The 19,580-nt window shown below is 51.3% G+C and overlaps 1 protein-coding gene and 1 long non-coding RNA gene across 2 annotated transcripts; both read right to left on the bottom strand.

Annotated features, from left to right (window-relative positions):
* Window positions 1-404: 404 nt before the first annotated feature.
* TNNI1 (troponin I1, slow skeletal type) lies at window positions 405-14,667 on the bottom strand. Its single transcript, XM_075613961.1, has 6 exons — window positions 14,527-14,667; window positions 14,138-14,269; window positions 13,882-13,971; window positions 6,745-6,921; window positions 6,420-6,531; window positions 405-679 (listed from the first exon to the last, which is right to left on the bottom strand). Exons 2-5 carry the CDS (start codon window positions 14,261-14,263, stop codon window positions 6,424-6,426), a joined length of 501 nt encoding a protein of 166 aa, XP_075470076.1. The 5' UTR covers window positions 14,264-14,269; window positions 14,527-14,667; the 3' UTR covers window positions 405-679; window positions 6,420-6,423.
* An 870-nt stretch (window positions 14,668-15,537) lies between these two features.
* Window positions 15,538-18,574, bottom strand: LOC142502673 (uncharacterized). Its single transcript, XR_012803822.1, has 4 exons — window positions 18,390-18,574; window positions 17,180-17,261; window positions 15,974-16,044; window positions 15,538-15,569 (listed from the first exon to the last, which is right to left on the bottom strand). It is a non-coding gene; the product is annotated as an uncharacterized LOC142502673 (long non-coding RNA).
* Between the last annotated feature and the right edge of the window lie 1,006 nt (window positions 18,575-19,580).

Here is a 19,580-nt window from a genome sequence, read left to right as displayed (position 1 = left end):
TGTATACACTGATAATGAATACACCACAGTTTATAATGAGGATGAGTACTCTATCTATACATTGATAATAAACACGCTGCCCTGTATAATGATGCTGAGTATCTCTATACACTGATAATGAACATGGCGTGCTGTATAACGATGTTGAGTATCTATACACTGATAAGGAACATGCTATGCTGTGTAATGATGCTGAGTATCTCTATACACTGATAATAAAGATGCTGAGCTGTATGATAATGCTGAGTATCTCACTGTTGTTTTTTCTCTATCTCCTGCTTGGAGCTCTCAGCCCTCTCTGAGCTCTTTATGAGAGAGACAGACAGAGAGAGAGAGAGACAGAGAGAGATAACACTAAGTTATAACCCCACTAACCCCTTGTGGTTTGATATAAATATCCTGAGTTAATACCATGTGAAATATTTTATTGATCATGTTAAATTACATGAAGTACACAGGTGGATGGAGTCTCTCCATCTGTAGTTAATAGTCAGCAATCTTTAATACTCCCACTTCACACCAGTGTCACTGACATTATTTGATTGTCACCCAAATCTTCAAGTGTCAGAGGGTGAAAAGAAGCAGCAAAGAGGGAAGGAATGAGGTGAGAGAGGGAGATTGGGAAAAAGGGAGAGAGAGAGAGACTGGGAACTGAGAAGAGTCACAGATCTTTCTGCCCCTGAAAAGAGAAGGAAATAAAAGGAAATGTGTAAATAATGTGTTATTATACTGCGTGTATACGTGTACAGTATGTGTCTATATAAGGTGTTATTATACTGCGTGTATACGTGTACAGTATGTGTCTATATAATGTGTTATTATACTGCGTGTATACGTGTACAGTATGTCTATATAATTTTTTTATTATACTGCGTGTATACGTGTACAGTATGTGTCTATATAATGTGTTATTATACTGCGTGTATACGTGTACAGTATGTGTCTATATAATGTGTTATTATACTGCGTGTATACGTGTACAGTATGTGTCTATATAATGTGTTATTATACTGCGTGTATACGTGTACAGTATGTGTCTATATAATGTGTTATTATACTGCGTGTATACGTGTACAGTATGTGTCTATATAATGTGTTATTATACTGCGTGTATACGTGTACAGTATGTGTCTATATAATGTGTCTTTATATTCTGTGTGGAGAGAGAGGCACACACACAGGGCTGCCAACAGAAATCATGGGGCCCAGGACAAAGAAAGGAGCAGGCCCCCCCCCTGCCCTCCAAACCCAAAGCGCACCCCCCCTGCTCCCCAAACCCATAGCGCACCCCCCCCTGCTCCCCAAACCCATAGCGCACCTACCACCAAAAAATATTTTTTAGCGCGCAACTTTTACTTAACTGTTTTCTTCTTATTGTAATACGGAAAAAACATTACAATACAATCTGTTTATTTTTATATTTTCAACAAAAGACAGGTGACTACTGACTGCCTGGGTGGGTGACTGACTGACTGCCTGGGTGGGTGACTGACTGCCTGGGTGGGTGACTGACTGACTGCCTGGGTGGGTAACTGACTGCCTGGGTGGGTAACTGACTGCCTGGGTGGGTGGATGACTGCCTTGACTGGGTGTGTCGGTGACTGACTGTCTTGACTGGGTGGTTGGGTGACTGACTGACGTCCTGGGTGGGTGGGTGACTCACTGCCTGGGTGGATGACTGACTGCCCTTGATTGAGTGGGTAACTGACAGACTGACTGGGTATGGAAGACTGTCTGGGTGAGTGACTGACTGACTGCCTGGGTGGGTGGGTGACTGACTGACTGCCTGGGTTGGGTGAATGGGTGGGTGAGTGAATGGGTGGGTGAGTGACTAGGTGGGTGACTGAGTGAATGGGTGGATGAGTGACTGAGTGACTGGGTCAGTGACTGGGTGGGTGGGTGAGCGATTGGGTGGAAGGGTGAGTGATTGGGTGGGTGAGTGACTGGGTGAGGGAGTGGGTGAGTGACTGGGTGGGTGGGTGAGTGACTGGGTGGGTGGATGACTGCGTGGGTGGATCACGGACTGGGTGAGTTACTGGGTCAGTGACTGGATGGGTGGGTGAGTGATTGGGTTTATGGGTAAGTGATTGGGTGAGTGAGTGGGTGAGTGACTAGGTGGGTGAGTAAGTGAGTGAGTGGGTGGGTAGGTGACTGAGTTGGTGGGTGAGTGACTGAGTGACGGGGTGGGTGACTGAGATCATGGGAATAAGTGCTTCAGACATAAACGTAACATTGTGGAAGAGGAGTCCCTGCTCCAAAGAGCTTACAATCTAATTGGTAGGGAGAACGTACAGAGACAGTAGGAGGGCATTCTGGTAAGTGCGTCTGCAGGGGGCCAAGCTTAAGGTATCATGTATAGTATTAACCACGATGCTACTTATATGCTTCTTTAAGCAAGAGTGTCTTAAGGTGAGTCTTAAAGGTGGATAGAGAGGGTACTAGTCGGGTATTGAGGGGAAGGACATTCCAGAGGTGTGGGGCAGTCAGTGAGAAAGGTTTAAGGCGGGAGAGGGCTTTAGATACAAAGGGGGTAGAGAGAAGACATACTTGAGCAGAACGCAAGAATCGGGATGGTGCATAGCGAGAAATTAGGGCTGAGATGTAAGGAGGGGCAGAAGAGTGTAAAGCTTTAAAAGTGAGGAGGAGAATTGAGTGCGAGATGCAGGATTTGATAGGAAGCCCCGAGAGTGTGATTTCAGCAGGGGAGACGCTGAAACAGATTTTGGAAAGAGAAGAGTGATTCTGGCAGCAGCGTTAAGGATAGATTGTAGGGGAGACAGGTGAGAGGCAGGAAGGCCGGACAGCAGGAGGTTACAGTAATCGAGACAGGAGAGAATGAGGGCCTGAGTCAGAGTTTTAGCAGTCGAGTAACAGAGGAAAGGGCGTATCTTTGTAATATTGCGGAGGAAAAAGCGTCAGTTTTTAGATACGTTTTGAATGTGAGGGGAGAATGTGAGAGAGGAGTCGAGTGTGACCCCCTATGCAGCGTGCTTGGGCTACTGGGTGAATGATGGTACTTCCAACAGTAATGTGGAAGGAGGAAGTATAAGGAGCTCTGTTTTTGCCATGTTAAGTTTAAGTCGGCGGAGGGCCATCCAGGATGATATCACAAAGAGACATTCAGAAACTTTGGTCTGTACAGAAGCTGTAAGGTCAGGGGTTGAAAGTAAATTTGTGTGTTGTCAGCATAAAGGTGATATTTAAACCCAAGAGATGTGATTAGGTCACCCAGAGAAAGTGTGCACAGAGAAAAGAGAAGAGATTCCAGGATAGAGCCCTGGGGTACCCCCACAGAGAGATCAATAGAGGAGGAGGTGTTAGCAAAAGAGACACTGAAAGTACGATGGGAGAGGTAGGAGGAGATCCAGGATAGAGCTTTGTTATGCATAGCAATAGTGTGGAAAATGTGAAGGAGAAGAGGCTGGTCCACGGTGTCAAATGCTGCAGAGAGGTCAAGTAGTATGAGCAGAGTGTAATGACCTATGTCATTAGCAGCATGGAGGTCATTAGTTATTTTAGTGAGGGCTGTTTCAGTCGAGTGAGCAGTGCAGAAGGCAGATTGTAGAGGGCCTAGGAGAGAATGGGTGTTGAGAAAATGGAGCAAACGAGATGGGTGTTTAGAAAATGGAGCAAACGAGAGAATACAAGACATTTAAGGAATTTGGAGGCAAAGGCAGGAGGGAGACGTCAATCGTTAGAAAGACAAGTAGGGTTAAGCTTGCTGTTTTTGAGTAATGTTATAACTGTTGCATGTTTGAAGGAGGAGGGAAAGGTTCCAGAGTAGAGGGAAGAGTTAAAAATCTGTGTGAGCGTAGGGATTATAGTAGGAGCAAGAGGTTTTAGGAGATAGGAGGAAATGAGGTCAAGAGGGCAGGTGGTAGAGGGAGAAGAGGAGATCAGCAGTGACACATCCTCCTTTGAGACAGCGGAAAAAGAGCCAAGGAAGGCAGGAGGAGAGTTAGGAAGGGAGGAGGAAACAAAGGGGATGTTTTAACGTATGGATTCCACCTTTTCCTTAAAATAGTCAGCAAAGTCCTGAGGTGAGATGGCGGAAGAAGAGGAGGCAGCTGAGTGTGGTCTGAGTAGAGGGTCAAAGACAGAGAAGAGTCGGCGTGGGTTAGACTTGTGCGTGTTGTTTAGTGAAAAAAATTTGGTTTGTTTAGCCTGCGAGAGGGCAGAGTTGAAACAAGACAGCATAAATTTGTAGAGAAGGAAGTCTGCGAGTGTGTGAGATTTCCTCCAGAGGTGGACAGAGGAATGAGTGCAGGAACACAGCGTGCGTGTGTGCGAATTTAGCCAGGGTCTGGGGTTAGAAGGACGAGGACGGCAGAGAGAAAGTGGGGCATGTAGATCAAGAGAGGAGGATAAGGCAGAGTTGTAGTTCCTGACCAGGTTGTCTGTAGCAGAACTGAGAGAGGAGAGGGAGGAGCGTAAAGTGGAATCAAAGGCTGGTAGGTTAATAGAGCGCAGGTTTCTGCAGAAACGAGAGGTAGGTGGAGATGGAGAAGAGAAGCGAGAGAGAGAAAATGAGATGAGGTGATGGTCCGAGAGAGGAAAGGGGGAAATTGAGAAAACAGAGAGAGAAATGTTTTTAGTGAAAACCGGGTCTAGATAGGGAGCATCCTTGTGGGTGCTGGCTGCAGTCCACTGTTCAAGCCCAAAAGAAGAGGTTAGAGAGAGAAAGCGGGAAGCCCAAGGGAGAGAGGGGGCATCAATGTGGCATTTGAAGTCCCCAAGGAGAAGAATAGGGGAGTCTGAGTAGAGAAAGAAAGAGAGCCAGGATTCAAAGTGAGAGAGAAAGGCAGAAGGGGGATGAGTAGAGGTAGGTGGGCGATAGATGACCGCCACATAGACAGGGAGAGGAGAGACGATCTGGACAGTGTGAGCCTCAAAGGAGGGAAAAGCAAGAGAGGGAGGAATAGGAAGGGTCCGTTAATGCAGAGAGAGGACGAGCCCAACGCCTCCACCCCTGCCATCAGGGCGCGGAGTGTTGGAGAGAGAGAGGCCACCATAAGAGAGGGCAGCTTCAGGAGCAGAGTCAGACTGAGTGAGCCAGTTCTCAGTTATAGCAAAGAGGAGCAGAGAGTGAGAGAGAAAGAAGTCATGCACAGAGAGGAACTTGTTAGAGAGGGAGCGAGCATTCCAAAGGGCACAAGAGAAAGGGAGAGAGGAGGGAGGGTGGCAGGGGATAGGTATGAGGTTGGAGGGGTTGACACCAGAAGGGATAGAAGGTGCATTTGGCAGGCGAGGACGAGAGCATGTAGAAATAAATCAGGGACCAGGATTGGGAGAGATATCCCCAGGAGCAAGGAGAAGCATGGATAGAAAGAGAATGTGAGAATGTGTGAGGATGGTTTGTACGGGTGTGTTTCAGTGACAATCAATGGGTCTATGTTTAAAATGTATTTTTATATAATGTTTCTATTTTGTATTTTAATGTGTTTTTCCTCCTTCAAATTAATGTAACATGTTTGTGTTTTTAGTGGCCAAAAGCACTATTAGCCACATTTGGCTAATAGGGCTACTGGCCAGTACTCAAGGGGGGGGGGGGGGGGATTATGTTGGGGGTAGTTGTACAAGGGATGATTGTAAGGCTCTCCCCAGAGGGTGAGGTAAGGGTTAACCCCTAGCTTGCCTTTGTGCTAAGTAAAGCATTGCATGGGAAGGGGTGTGGGGCTTGTTGAGGGGTTAATATGTACTTGAATGTGCTGTAGTTTATTTTTTGAATATCACCTATTCCATGTTGGTTTAGGTTATCTGGCCTATGTAATATACATTGTATACTTAGGCAAGATAGGGATAATGCCAGCCTGGAGTAGGTGATAAAAAAAATGCAGTATTTTTGGCATTGGGTTGTTTCCGATAAATATCAGGAGTTGATGACGAGCATTAAAATGTAAAAAATTATGGTATTTAGTAAAAAAATGGATGCACCGAAAATGTGCTCTTATTAGCGGTACAACATTGATGACTTGGGGTGAAAATACCAAATATTTGCAGTATTGGCCCTATTTCTGCTGTGTTCTGATACGTCATTGACACCCAGTGGCTAGAAATCAGAATGCACAATCTGGTTACTGCTTTTTATTGTATGTATGTATGTATGTATGTGTGTATGTGTGTATGTGTGTATGTATGTATGTGTATATGTATGTGTGTATGTGTGTATATGTATGTACAGTATGTATGTATGACTTTATTTATATAGCGCTATTAATGTACATAGCGCTTCACAGCAGTAATACACGTGACAATCATATAAATAATAAATAATACATAATGGGGAGAAGTGCTTCAGACATAAAAGTAACATTTAGGAATAGGGTCCCTGCTCCGAAGTGTTTACAAAGAGCTTACAATCTAGAATTGTGTAACCTACTGTACATTTATAGGGCTCATCCTCATTGTTGGGCACTCACCTCCTCACACCGGCATGGGGGTCTTTGCTGCATCGAACATCTTCTTCCTGCCCTCCATCCCAGACATTGCTTCCACGTTCTTGCGCCAATCACTGACTTCAACAGGGCGCTCCTGCGGGGTGAAGGCACAGCTATCTCTCACTGACACACACAGCTAATTGTCACTAAGACGCACAGCTTTTTGTCACATACACAGCTATCTGTCTTTGACAAACTGAGCTCTCTATCATTGACATGCACAGCTATCTGTCACTGTGAGACACACACGGTTATCTGTCATTGACACAGCTATCTCTATGGGTGGGTGCATTAAATATGGCGTCACCTTCTCTGTGTCCTCCTTCTTAACAGACTTTAGGTTGGCGCGCAGGTCCATGGAGACCTTGTGCTTGGAGCCCAGCAAAGCACGGAGCATGGCGTCCGCACTGACCCGCACCCTGCGCAGAGCAGGGCGCTTAAACTTCCCACGCAGATCCATCACCTTCATCTTGAGGTTTTGAATCTGTTGAGCGTGAAGAGTCAGCCGCAGTGCTAGCCTCCCCGACAAACACACAGCAGCAGTGCTAGCCTCCCCGACAAACACACAGCCGCAGTGCTAGCCTCCCCAACAAACACACAGCCGCAGTGCTAGCCTCCCCGACAAACACACAGCAGCAGTGCTAGCCTCCCCGACAAACACACAGCCGCAGTGCTAGCCTCCCCGACAAACACACAGCTGCAGTGCTAGCCTCCCCGACAAACACACAGCAGCAGTGCTAGCCTCCCCGACAAACACACAGCCGCAGTGCTAGCCTCCCCGACAAACACACAGCCGCAGTGCTAGCCTCCCCGACAAACACACAGCCGCAGTGCTAGCCTCCCCGACAAACACACAGCTGCAGTGCTAGCCTCCCCGACAAACACACAGCAGCAGTGCTAGCCTCCCCGACAAACACACTGCCGCAGTGCTAGCCTCCCCGACAAACACACAGCCGCAGTGCTAGCCTCCCCGACAAACACACAGCAGCAGTGCTAGCCTCCCCGACAAACACACAGCCGCAGTACTAGCCTCCCCGACAAACACACAGCCGCAGTGCTAGCCTCCCCGACAAACACACAGCCGCAGTACTAGCCTCCCCGACAAACACACAGCCGCAGTGCTAGCCTCCCCGACAAACACACAGCCGCAGTGCTAGCCTCCCCGACAAACACACAGCCGCAGTGCTAGCCTCCCCGACAAACACACAGCCGCAGTGCTAGCCTCCCCGACAAACACACAGCAGCAGTGCTAGCCTCCCCGACAAACACACAGCCGCAGTGCTAGCCTCCCCGACAAACACACAGCCGCAGTACTAGCCTCCCCGACAAACACACAGCCGCAGTGCTAGCCTCCCCGACAAACACACAGCCGCAGTGCTAGCCTCCCCGACAAACACACAGCCGCAGTGCTAGCCTCCCCGACAAACACACAGCAGCAGTGCTAGCCTCCCCGACAAACACACAGCCGCAGTGCTAACCTCCCCGACAAACACACAGCCGCAGTGCTAGCCTCCCCGACAAACACACAGCAGCAGTGCTAGCCTCCCCGACAAACACACAGCAGCAGTGCTAGCCTCCCCGACAAACACACAGCAGCAGTGCTAACCTCCCCGACAAACACACAGCCGCAGTGCTAGCCTCCCCGACAAACACACAGCCGCAGTGCTAGCCTCCCCGACAAACACACAGCAGCAGTGCTAGCCTCCCCGACAAACACACAGCCGCAGTGCTAGCCTCCCCGACAAACACACAGCCGCAGTGCTAGCCTCCCCGACAAACACACAGCCGCAGTGCTAGCCTCCCCGACAAACACACAGCCGCAGTGCTAACCTCCCCGACAAACACACAGCCGCAGTGCTAGCCTCCCCGACAAACACACAGCAGCAGTGCTAGCCTCCCCGACAAATACACAGCAGCAGTGCTAGCCTCCCCGACAAACACACAGCCGCAGTGCTAGCCTCCCCGACAAATACACAACAGCAGTGCTAGCCTCCCCGACAAACACACAGCCGCAGTGCTAACCTCCCCGACAAACACACAGCCGCAGTGCTAGCCTCCCCGACAAACACATAGCCGCAGTGCTAGCCTCCCCGACAAACACACAGCAGCAGTGCTAGCCTCCCCGACAAACACACAGCAGCAGTGCTAGCCTCCCCGACAAACACACAGCAGCAGTGCTAGCCTCCCCGACAAACACACAGCCGCAGTGCTAGCCTCCCCGACAAACACACAGCCGCAGTGCTAGCCTCCCCGACAAACACACAGCCGCAGTACTAGCCTCCCCGACAAACACACAGCCGCAGTGCTAGCCTCCCCGACAAACACACAGCCGCAGTGCTAGCCTCCCCGACAAACACACAGCCGCAGTGCTAGCCTCCCCGACAAACACACAGCAGCAGTGCTAGCCTCCCCGACAAACACACAGTAGCAGTGCTAGCCTCCCCGACAAACACACAGCAGCAGTGCTAGCCTCCCCGACAAACACACAGCAGCAGTGTTAGCCTCCCCGACAAACACACAGCAGCAGTGCTAGCCTCCCCGACAAACACACAGCAGCAGTGCTAGCCTCTCCGACAAACACACAGCAGCAGTGCTAGCCTCCCCGACAAACACACAGCCGCAGTGCTAGCCTCCCCGACAAACACATAGCCGCAGTGCTAGCCTCCCCGACAAATACACAGCCGCAGTGCTAGCCTCCCCGACAAATACACAGCCGCAGTGCTAGCCTCCCCGACAAACACACAGCAGCAGTGCTAGCCTCCCCGACAAACACACAGCCGCAGTGCTTGCCTCCCCGACAAACACACAGCCGCAGTGCTAGCCTCCCCGACAAACACACAGCCGCAGTGCTAGCCTCCCCGACAAACACATAGCAGCAGTGCTAGCCTCCCCGACAAACACACAGCCGCAGTGCTAGCCTCCCCGACAAACACACAGCCGCAGTGCTAGCCTCCCCGACAAACACATAGCCGCAGTGCTAGCCTCCCCGACAAACACACAGCAGCAGTGCTAGCCTCCCCGACAAACACACAGCAGCAGTGCTAGCCTCCCCGACAAACACACAGCCGCAGTGCTAGCCTCCCCGACAAACACATAGCAGCAGTGCTAGCCTCCCCGACAAACACATAGCAGCAGTGCTAGCCTCCCCGACAAACACACAGCTGCAGTGCTAGCCTCCCCGACAAACACACAGCCGCAGTGCTAGCCTCCCCGACAAACACACAGCCGCAGTGCTAGCCTCCCCGACAAACACATAGCCGCAGTGCTAGCCTCCCCGACAAACACATAGCCGCAGTGCTAGCCTCCCCGACAAACACACAGCCGCAGTGCTTGCCTCCCCGACAAACACACAGCCGCAGTGCTAGCCTCCCCGACAAACACACAGCCGCAGTGCTAGCCTCCCCGACAAACACATAGCAGCAGTGCTAGCCTCCCCGACAAACACACAGCCGCAGTGCTAGCCTCCCCCACAAACACACAGCCGCAGTGCTAGCCTCCCCGACAAACACATAGCCGCAGTGCTAGCCTCCCCGACAAACACACAGCAGCAGTGCTAGCCTCCCCGACAAACACACAGCAGCAGTGCTAGCCTCCCCGACAAACACACAGCCGCAGTGCTAGCCTCCCCGACAAACACATAGCAGCAGTGCTAGCCTCCCCGACAAACACATAGCAGCAGTGCTAGCCTCCCCGACAAACACACAGCCGCAGTGCTAGCCTCCCCGACAAACACACAGCCGCAGTGCTAGCCTCCCCGACAAACACACAGCCGCAGTGCTAGCCTCCCCGACAAACACATAGCCGCAGTGCTAGCCTCCCCGACAAACACACAGCAGCAGTGCTAGCCTCCCCGACAAACACACAGCAGCAGTGCTAGCCTCCCCGACAAACACATAGCAGCAGTGCTAGCCTCCCCGACAAACACACAGCCGCAGTGCTAGCCTCCCCGACAAACACATAGCCGCAGTGCTAGCCTCCCCGACAAACACACAGCAGCAGTGCTAGCCTCCCCGACAAACACACAGCAGCAGTGCTAGCCTCCCCGACAAACACACAGCAGCAGTGCTAGCCTCCCCGACAAACACACAGCAGCAGTGCTAGCCTCCCCGACAAACACACAGCCGCAGTGCTAGCCTCCCCGACAAACACACAGCCGCAGTGCTTGCCTCCCCGACAAACACACAGCCGCAGTGCTAGCCTCCCCGACAAACACACAGCCGCAGTGCTAGCCTCCCCGACAAACACACAGCCGCAGTGCTAGCCTCCCCGACAAACACACAGCCGCAGTGCTAGCCTCCCCGACAAACACACAGCAGCAGTGCTAGCCTCCCCGACAAACACACAGTAGTAGTGCTAGCCTCCCCGACAAACACACAGCAGCAGTGCTAGCCTCCCCGACAAATACACAGCCGCAGTGCTAGCCTCCCCGACAAATACACAGCCGCAGTGCTAGCCTCCCCGACAAACACACACAGCAGTGCTAGCCTCCCCGACAAACACACAGCCGCAGTGCTTGCCTCCCCGACAAACACACAGCCGCAGTGCTAGCCTCCCCGACAAACACACAGCCGCAGTGCTAGCCTCCCCGACAAACACACAGCCGCAGTGCTAGCCTCCCCGACAAACACACAGCAGCAGTGCTAGCCTCCCCGACAAACACACAGCAGCAGTGCTAGCCTCCCCGACAAACTCACAGCAGCAGTGCTAGCCTCCCCGACAAACACACAGCCGCAGTGCTAGCCTCCCCGACAAACACACAGCGGCAGTGCTAGCCTCCCCGACAAACACACAGCCGCAGTGCTAGCCTCCCCGACAAACACACAGCCGCAGTGCTAGCCTCCCCGACAAACACACAACAGCAGTGCTAGCCTCCCCCACAAACACACAGCAGCAGTGCTAGCCTCCCCGACAAACACACAGCAGCAGTGCTAGCCTCCCCCACAAACACACAGCAGCAGTGCTAGCCTCCCCGACAAACACACAGCAGCAGTGCTAGCCTCCCCGACAAACACACAACAGCAGTGCTAGCCTCCCCGACAAATACACAGCCGCAGTGCTAGCCTCCCCGACAAATACACAGCCGCAGTGCTAGCCTCCCCGACAAATACACAGCCGCAGTGCTAGCCTCCCCGACAAACACATAGCAGCAGTGCTAGCCTCCCCGACAAACACACAGCCGCAGTGCTAGCCTCATCCACAAACACACAGCCGCAGTGCTAGCCTCCCCGACAAACACACAGCCGCAGTGCTAGCCTCCCCGACAAACACACAGCCGCAGTGCTAGCCTCCCCGACAAACACACAGCCGCAGTGCTAGCCTCCCCGACAAACACATAGCAGCAGTGCTAGCCTCCCCGACAAACACATAGCAGCAGTGCTAGCCTCCCCGACAAACACACAGCCGCAGTGCTAGCCTCCCCGACAAACACACAACAGCAGTGCTAGCCTCCCCCACAAACACACAGCAGCAGTGCTAGCCTCCCCGACAAACACACAACAGCAGTGCTAGCCTCCCCCACAAACACACAGCAGCAGTGCTAGCCTCCCCGACAAACACACAGCAGCAGTGCTAGCCTCCCCGAGAAACACACAACAGCAGTGCTAGCCTCCCCCACAAACACACAGCCGCAGTGATAGCCTCCCCCACAAACACACAGCCGCAGTGCTAGCCTCCCCGACAAACACACAGCCGCAGTGCTAACCTCCCCGACAAACACACAGCCGCAGTGCTAGCCTCCCCGACAAACACACAGCCGCAGTGCTAGCCTCCCCGACAAACACATAGCCGCAGTGCTAGCCTCCCCGACAAACACACAGCAGCAGTGCTAGCGTCCCCGACAAACACACAGCAGCAGTGCTAGCCTCCCCGACAAACACACAGCAGCAGTGCTAGCCTCCCCGACAAACACACAGCCGCAGTGCTAGCCTCCCCGACAAACACACAGCCGCAGTGCTAGCCTCCCCGACAAACACACAGCCGCAGTGCTAGCCTCCCCGACAAACACACAGCCGCAGTGCTAGCCTCCCCGACAAACACACAGCCGCAGTGCTAGCCTCCCCGACAAACACACAGCCGCAGTGCTAGCCTCCCCGACAAACACACAGCAGCAGTGCTAGCCTCCCCGACAAACACACAGCCGCAGTGCTAGCCTCCCCGACAAACACACAGCCGCAGTGCTAGCCTCCCCGACAAACACACAGCAGCAGTGCTAGCCTCCCAGACAAACACACAGCAGCAGTGCTAGCCTCCCCGACAAACACACAGCAGCAGTGCTAGCCTCCCCGACAAACACACAGCCGCAGTGCTAGCCTCCCCGACAAACACACAGCCGCAGTGCTAGCCTCCCCGACAAACACACAACAGCAGTGCTAGCCTCCCCCACAAACACACAGCCGCAGTGCTAGCCTCCCCGACAAACACACAACAGCAGTGCTAGCCTCCCCCACAAACACACAGCAGCAGTGCTAGCCTCCCCGACAAACACACAGCAGCAGTGCTAGCCTCCCCGACAAACACACAACAGCAGTGCTAGCCTCCCCCACAAACACACAGCCGCAGTGCTAGCCTCCCCGACAAACACACAGCCGCAGTGCTAACCTCCCCGACAAACACACAGCCGCAGTGCTAGCCTCCCCGACAAACACACAGCAGCAGTGGCGCTCCCCCCATCCCCACACACACACAGACAGCTTCAGTGCCAACCTCCCCCTCACATACATAAAGCGTCAGTTTCAGCCTTTGACTCATACACCCAGACAGCGACAGTGCCAGCCTCCCCCCCACACACAGCAAGAGTGCCAGCCTCCCCTCACACACACACCAGGCAGTGACAGCGTCCCTCTCTTGCACACATACAGCAGGCAGTGTTAGTCCCTCACACTCACAGAGACAAAGGCTGCATCCCACTTACACATACCTGGTGTTGGTGCCATGCTCCTCCACACACACATACACACTGCGGAATTGCATGCAAGTCCCCTCACACTCACAATGGCAGTCTCCCCCTCATATACACATTGGCTGTGTCAGCCTCCCCTTCACACACATATAGGGGGGCCAGCCTAACCCTCACACATCAGTATCAGTGTCAGTGCCGTGCTCCTCTTCACAGACACTGCGGTAGTGCTTGTCTCTCATACACACAGCAGCAGTGCCAGTCTTCCTCTTACACACACCGTGGCAGTGCCAGTCTACCCAGCACACACAGTGGCAGTACCAGCCACACACACAAACAGTACCAGCATTGCCCTCACACAGTGGTTGTGTCAGCCTACCCCTCACACACACAATGTCTGCGCCACGCTCCTTATTGCATACAGACTGCACAAGTACAAGCCCCCCCCCCCCCCTCTCACAAACACACAGGCACACACCTACCCCTCACACACACGGGGCATTACCAGGCTCCCCCTCACACGCAGCATGGCCAGTGCCAGCATCTCACCTCCCTGATGTTGTGAATGACCTTGGCCTCAATATCGTATCTCTCCTCGTCTACGATGCCAGCCTTCTCATGCAGCTCCCTGCACAGCTCCTGCCAGGTAAAGGGCAGCACCGAGTTAGTGAGTTGACCTCTGAAGTGGGAATTTTTCCTCTACACTGTATCCAGCTCCCTCCCGGAGACCCCCTTTACCCCCTGATAATTAGGCCATCAGCTCCTGAGGGTGTTAGAGAGGGCACAAGGCTGTGACTCCCGGTACCTGCAGGGCGGATAATGCCAGGCCGTGGGTTTGGGCACTTGGGACCCTCTCACTCAGGTATCGCTGCTTCTCCTCCTGTGTGTCCACGTGGTCCTGATCCCATGCCTCCTTCGCCTTCGCCAGCATCAAACTCTGGGGGAGCAACAGGAGGAAGAAGGGACTGAGAGAGGCTCCCCTCACCCCATAGTAGCTGGACCCACAAGCTGCCCTTCCCTCAGCAGCTGTCCCCATTATCTGCCCTTACCCTTACCAGATGTCCCTACTCTCTGTCCTCCCTTCCTTACTATTGTTGCCCACTCTCTGCCCTCCCCACTCTCTAGCTATTCCCATAGATCTGCCTTCACAAATGTTTTCCCCTCCCCTCATCTTCTCTCTTTCTGTATTTTTACCTTTAATAGAAGTTTGCGGGAAGCTGAAATCTTTGATTTTCTCTATTTAAAAGGAAACAAAAACAGAGTGTGAGAGAGGGAGAAATGGGGAGAGAAAGAAAGGGATGGGGAGAGAGAGAGATGGGGGTGGAGAGAGATGGGACAGAGAGAGATGGGGGCAGAGAGAGAGGGGAGAGAGAGAGATGGGGAGAGAAAGAAAGGGATGGGGGAGAGAGAGATGGGGATGGAGAGAGATGGGGACAGAGAGAGATGGGGGCAGAGAGAGAGGGGAGAGAAAGAGAAGGGGAGAGAGAGAGATGGGGAGAGAAAGAAAGGGATGGGAGAGAGAGAGATGGGGACAGAGAGAGATGGGGGCAGAGAGAGAGATGGGGATGGGGAGAGAGAGATGGGGATGGGGAGAGAGAGAGATGGGCAGAGATAGATGGGGAGAGAGAGAGATGGGCTGAGAGAGATGGGGAGAGAGAGAGATGGGCTGAGAGAGATGGGGAGAGATGTAGGGAGGAAGGGAGAGAGAAGGAGAGGGAGAGAGGGAGTTAGAAGGGGGGGTAGAGACACAGACATACACATGTACATGTTCTCACCTCTCTGAAGTTGTTTGCCAATCGCAGAAACGGAAAGAAAAAAAGAAAATATATAATCAGACTCTTGAAATTTGTGTACACACTATATGAAAATCTATATGTCTATATACAGTATACATATACGAAGGATGGGCATGTTTTCGGATCTTTGAGGTTAGTTCAAATGTGGAATTTATTTAAACTGAGCAAAATTCAAACCAGAACCAGAGAAAGGCTCTTCCTCTGGTCTTTTTTTAAAAATTATTATTATTATTGAAACTGGGTGAACTTTTGAGTCCACAAACTAAGAAAAACAAAAGTTTGCATAACATTTTTAATTATTTTCCTGCTTATTGTTAAAAAATAAAACCAATTAAGTTCCAGCAAAACCATCCCCCACTCTCCCAGCAGCAGCGGTGGTGGAACCTTCCGGTGCGGTCGGTATACTCACGGTTCAGGCATGTTGACGATGGAAGAGACAACCTAGAGGACGAAAGGGGAGATGGGGGTCTAAGAGGTGTTCCAGTGCATCCTGGGGATTGTAGTCCCGAGCCAATGAGTGAGACTGACCTCCAATGAGTGACGATTACAATGAGTGAGTGCCCTCTAATGAGCGAGACTACCCCCAATGAGTGATTCTGCCCTCTAGTGAGTGAGACTGTCCTCCAATGAATGAGACTGCCCTCCAATGTGTGTGACTGCTCTCCTATGAGTGAGACTGCTCCTAATGAGTCAGACTTCCCTCCACTGAGTAATACTGCCCCTTGCCCTCCAGTGAGTGAGACTGCCTCCTTATAAATAAGGCTGCCACCGAAAGGTGCCCACAATAAGCGGGGCTGTCCCCTACTGCCTACCAATGAACAAGTCTGCCCTCCATTATGACTCACCTCTCTGTAGTGTTAGCTCTCTGTGTTATGTTGGGATCTGAAGTCACTGATGGAGTTTTTAATTCTGGACCCTGGAGAAGAGAACATAAATAGTAACACCCCATTAATCTCTACACTGCCAGAGAGACATGTTGAGCAATAATACTCCCCCCTTTGTGCTCTGTTGGGGCCTGGAGGGAGGATTAATCTGCACCTGTCCATCTGGGGTATATATTGTTCCTTAGGACAATGCAGATATGGGAATGCTGGTCATTTTAATCCTGTGGTCTATTATGTGGCCTCCTATAAGAGAGACTGCATTCCAATGAGTGAGACTGCCACTGATGAGTGATACTGACCCCCCCAATGAGTGAGACTGCCACTGATGAGTGATACTGACCCCCTCAATGAGTGAGACTGCCACTGATCAGTGATACTGACCCCCCCAATGAGTGAGACTGCCACTGATGAGTGATACTGCCCCCCCCCAATGAGTGATACTGACACTGATGAGTGATACTGACCCCCTCAATGAGTGAGACTGCCACTGATCAGTGATACTGACCCCCCCAATGAGTGAGACTGCCACTGATGAGTGATACTGCCCCCCCCAATGAGTGATACTGCCACTGATGAGTGATACTGACCCCCCCAATGAGTGAGACTGCCACTGATGAGTGATCTGGACCCCCCCAATGAGTGAGACTGCCACTAATGAGTGATACTGACCCCCCCAGTGAGTGAGACTGCCACTGATGAGTGATACCCCCCAATGAGTGGGACAGCCACTGATGAGTGATACTGACCCCCCCCCCCCAATGAGTGGTACTGCCACTGATGAGTGATACCGACCCCCCAATGAGTGAGACTACACCCTATTAGTGAGACTGAATTCCAATGAGTGATAGACTGCCTTACAATGAATGAGACTACCCTAAAGTGAGTGAGACTCCCCCGAATGAGTGACACTGCCTTCCAATGAGTGAGACTTCCCTCCAATGTGTGAGACTGCCCCCGATAAATAAGACTTCTCAGATGAATGAGACTACATTCCAATGAGTAAGACTGCCTCACAATGAGTGAGACTGCTCCCGATGAGTTATACTACATTCCAATCAATGAGATAATTAGTGATATTGCCTTTCAATCAGTAAAATTGCTTTCCAATGCATGAGAGTGCCACCTAAAGCCTTTTAATGAATGAGACTGCCCTCCATTAGGACTCACCCCTCTGTAGTTTTAGCTCACTGTGCAGTGTCTGTGTTATGTTGGGATCTGAAGTCCCTGCCAGAGATTTTAATTCCGGATCCTGGAGAAGAGAACATAAATAGTAACACCCCATTAATCTCTACACTGCCAGACAGACATGTTGAGAGCAATAATACTCCCCCCTTTGTTCTCTGTTGGAGGGAGGATTAATCTGCACCTGTCCATTTGGGGTATTTATTGTTCCTCAGGACAATGCAGATATGGTAATGCTGGTCATTTTAACCCTGAGATCTATTGTGGGCTATCCTATAACTGAGACTGCCCACAATGAGAGTAAGACTGCCATTCAATCAGTGAGACTGCCTTCCAAACAGTGATACTGGGCCCGATGAGTGAAACAGCCGTACAATGAGTGAGGCCCCCATTCCAATGAGTGAAACTGCCCTTCAATAAGTGAGACTGCCTTCCAATCAATGAGATTCCCCTCCAGTGAGTGAGAATGCCCCCAATGTGTGAAACTGCCCCAAATGAGTGTGACTGCCGTTCAATGATTGTGACAGCCCACCAACGAGAGAGACTACCTTACAATCAGTAAGACTGCCCTCCAATGAGTGAGACTGCTGTTTTGTGAGTGAGACTGTCATTCAATAAGCGAGATTGCCCTCCAGTAAGCGAGACTGCCATTCAATGAGCAAGACTGCCTTCCAATGAGTGAGACTTCTCCCAGTGAGTTAGACTACTCTACAGTGAGTGAAATTGCCCGACCAAGAGTTAGACAACCTTCCAATCAGTGAGACTTCCCTCCAATGAGTGAGACTACCCCTGATGAGTCAGACCACCCTCCAGTGAATGAGATTGCCCTCTCAATGGGTGAAACTGCCCCCAATAAGTGAGATCGAAGTGCAATAAGCCAGATTGTCCCCCATAAGCGACACTGCCCTCCTATAAGTGGAACAGCATTCCAATAATGAGACTGTCTCCAAATGAGTGACACTAATCCCCAATGAGTGAGACTGCCCCCCTCCCCAGTGATTGAGACTGTCTTATAACAAGTCTTATAACTGCCTTCCAATGAGTGAGACTGCCCCACAATTATTGAGACTTCCCCCAATGTGTGAGACTACCTTCCATTGATTGAGACTGCCCTCAATGATTGAGACTGCTCTCTGGTGAGTAAGGCTTGCCCCCCAATGAGTGAGACTGCCTTATACCTCACATTAGGACTCACCTCTCTCCAGCGCCAGCTCGCTGTGCAGTGCCTGCGTTGTGTTGGGATCTGAAGTCAGCGCCGGAGTTTTTAATTCTGGACACTTTAGAAGAGAACGAAAATAGCAACAAACCCTATATTAACCCCTTCACTACCAGAGAGAGCCGTCGAGGTATAACACTCCCTCCTCCTCTGCTCTGCTGGGGGCGGAGTGAGGATTAATCTGCACCTGTTCTTTTGGGTCTATATTGTCCTCAGAACAATGCAGCTACGGGAATGCTGGTCATTTTAATCCTGGGGTCTATTATGGGACAGGAATGTAGAGCGTTTATAATCCAACCCCAGGCAGCACAAGGGCAGGAATCCCATAACACACCTCATACTTATTAGCGCTCATATTTATATATGGCTGTGTACACAGCACCTCTGTATGTCACAAGCAAGAGGGACATGTCATCTTTATATGGAGCTCTGTAACAAGAAAGTACCACTTTACATGCAATTAAAATGGTGATAATAAAAAAATCACATTGTGGAATTCCCTCTGATATTTGGGATGTCACTGTCCCTTCTCTGCCACTGTCTATGTCACTCTTTGGGGGTGATGTACAGTATCAAGGCACATTTGGGGCAAAATGTATGCAAATAGCGTCATTTTCATCATGTCAATGTATCAAGGTTTTTTTTTTTTAATGTTTGCATCACTTTTGCGATTTGAGAAGTGATAATAGGAGTTAGGGAGAGCTACACGATGCCCGGATTAAGGGGAGATATATCAAACTCTGCGTCTCCATGGGTCACTTTTGTATCTGGTATTTGCGTTAAAAAAATCAGCAAGGTCAGAGGTGGCGTAAACTTTTCTGGCCAACAATTCGCATCAAAGGTAAGAAACACTTTATTATATTTGCCGCAAACACCAGCAGAACATGGAGCAAAACAAACGTCTACAGTATGTGCACTTTCTTTAAGTTGATACATCTCACCCAATGTGTGATATCTATGCCACTGTCTCCTCTTCTTCTCTGTCCCTTATTTATATCCTATCCCCTCTTCCCTGTATTTGCTCTGCCCCATCTCTCTATCAATCCATTCTCTCTGCCACTTTCTCCCTCTTCTCCTCTCTATCACTGTCCCTTTTCTCTGCCACTGCCCCTTTGTCGCTGTCCCCTCTTTTCTTTCTCCAGCACTGTCCCTTCTCTTTTTCACTGTCAC

Source organism: Ascaphus truei, chromosome 9 (assembly GCF_040206685.1).
Source record: "Ascaphus truei isolate aAscTru1 chromosome 9, aAscTru1.hap1, whole genome shotgun sequence".
NCBI classification, from domain to species: domain Eukaryota; kingdom Metazoa; phylum Chordata; class Amphibia; order Anura; family Ascaphidae; genus Ascaphus; species Ascaphus truei.
This window is presented reverse-complemented; position numbering and strand designations above follow the sequence as displayed.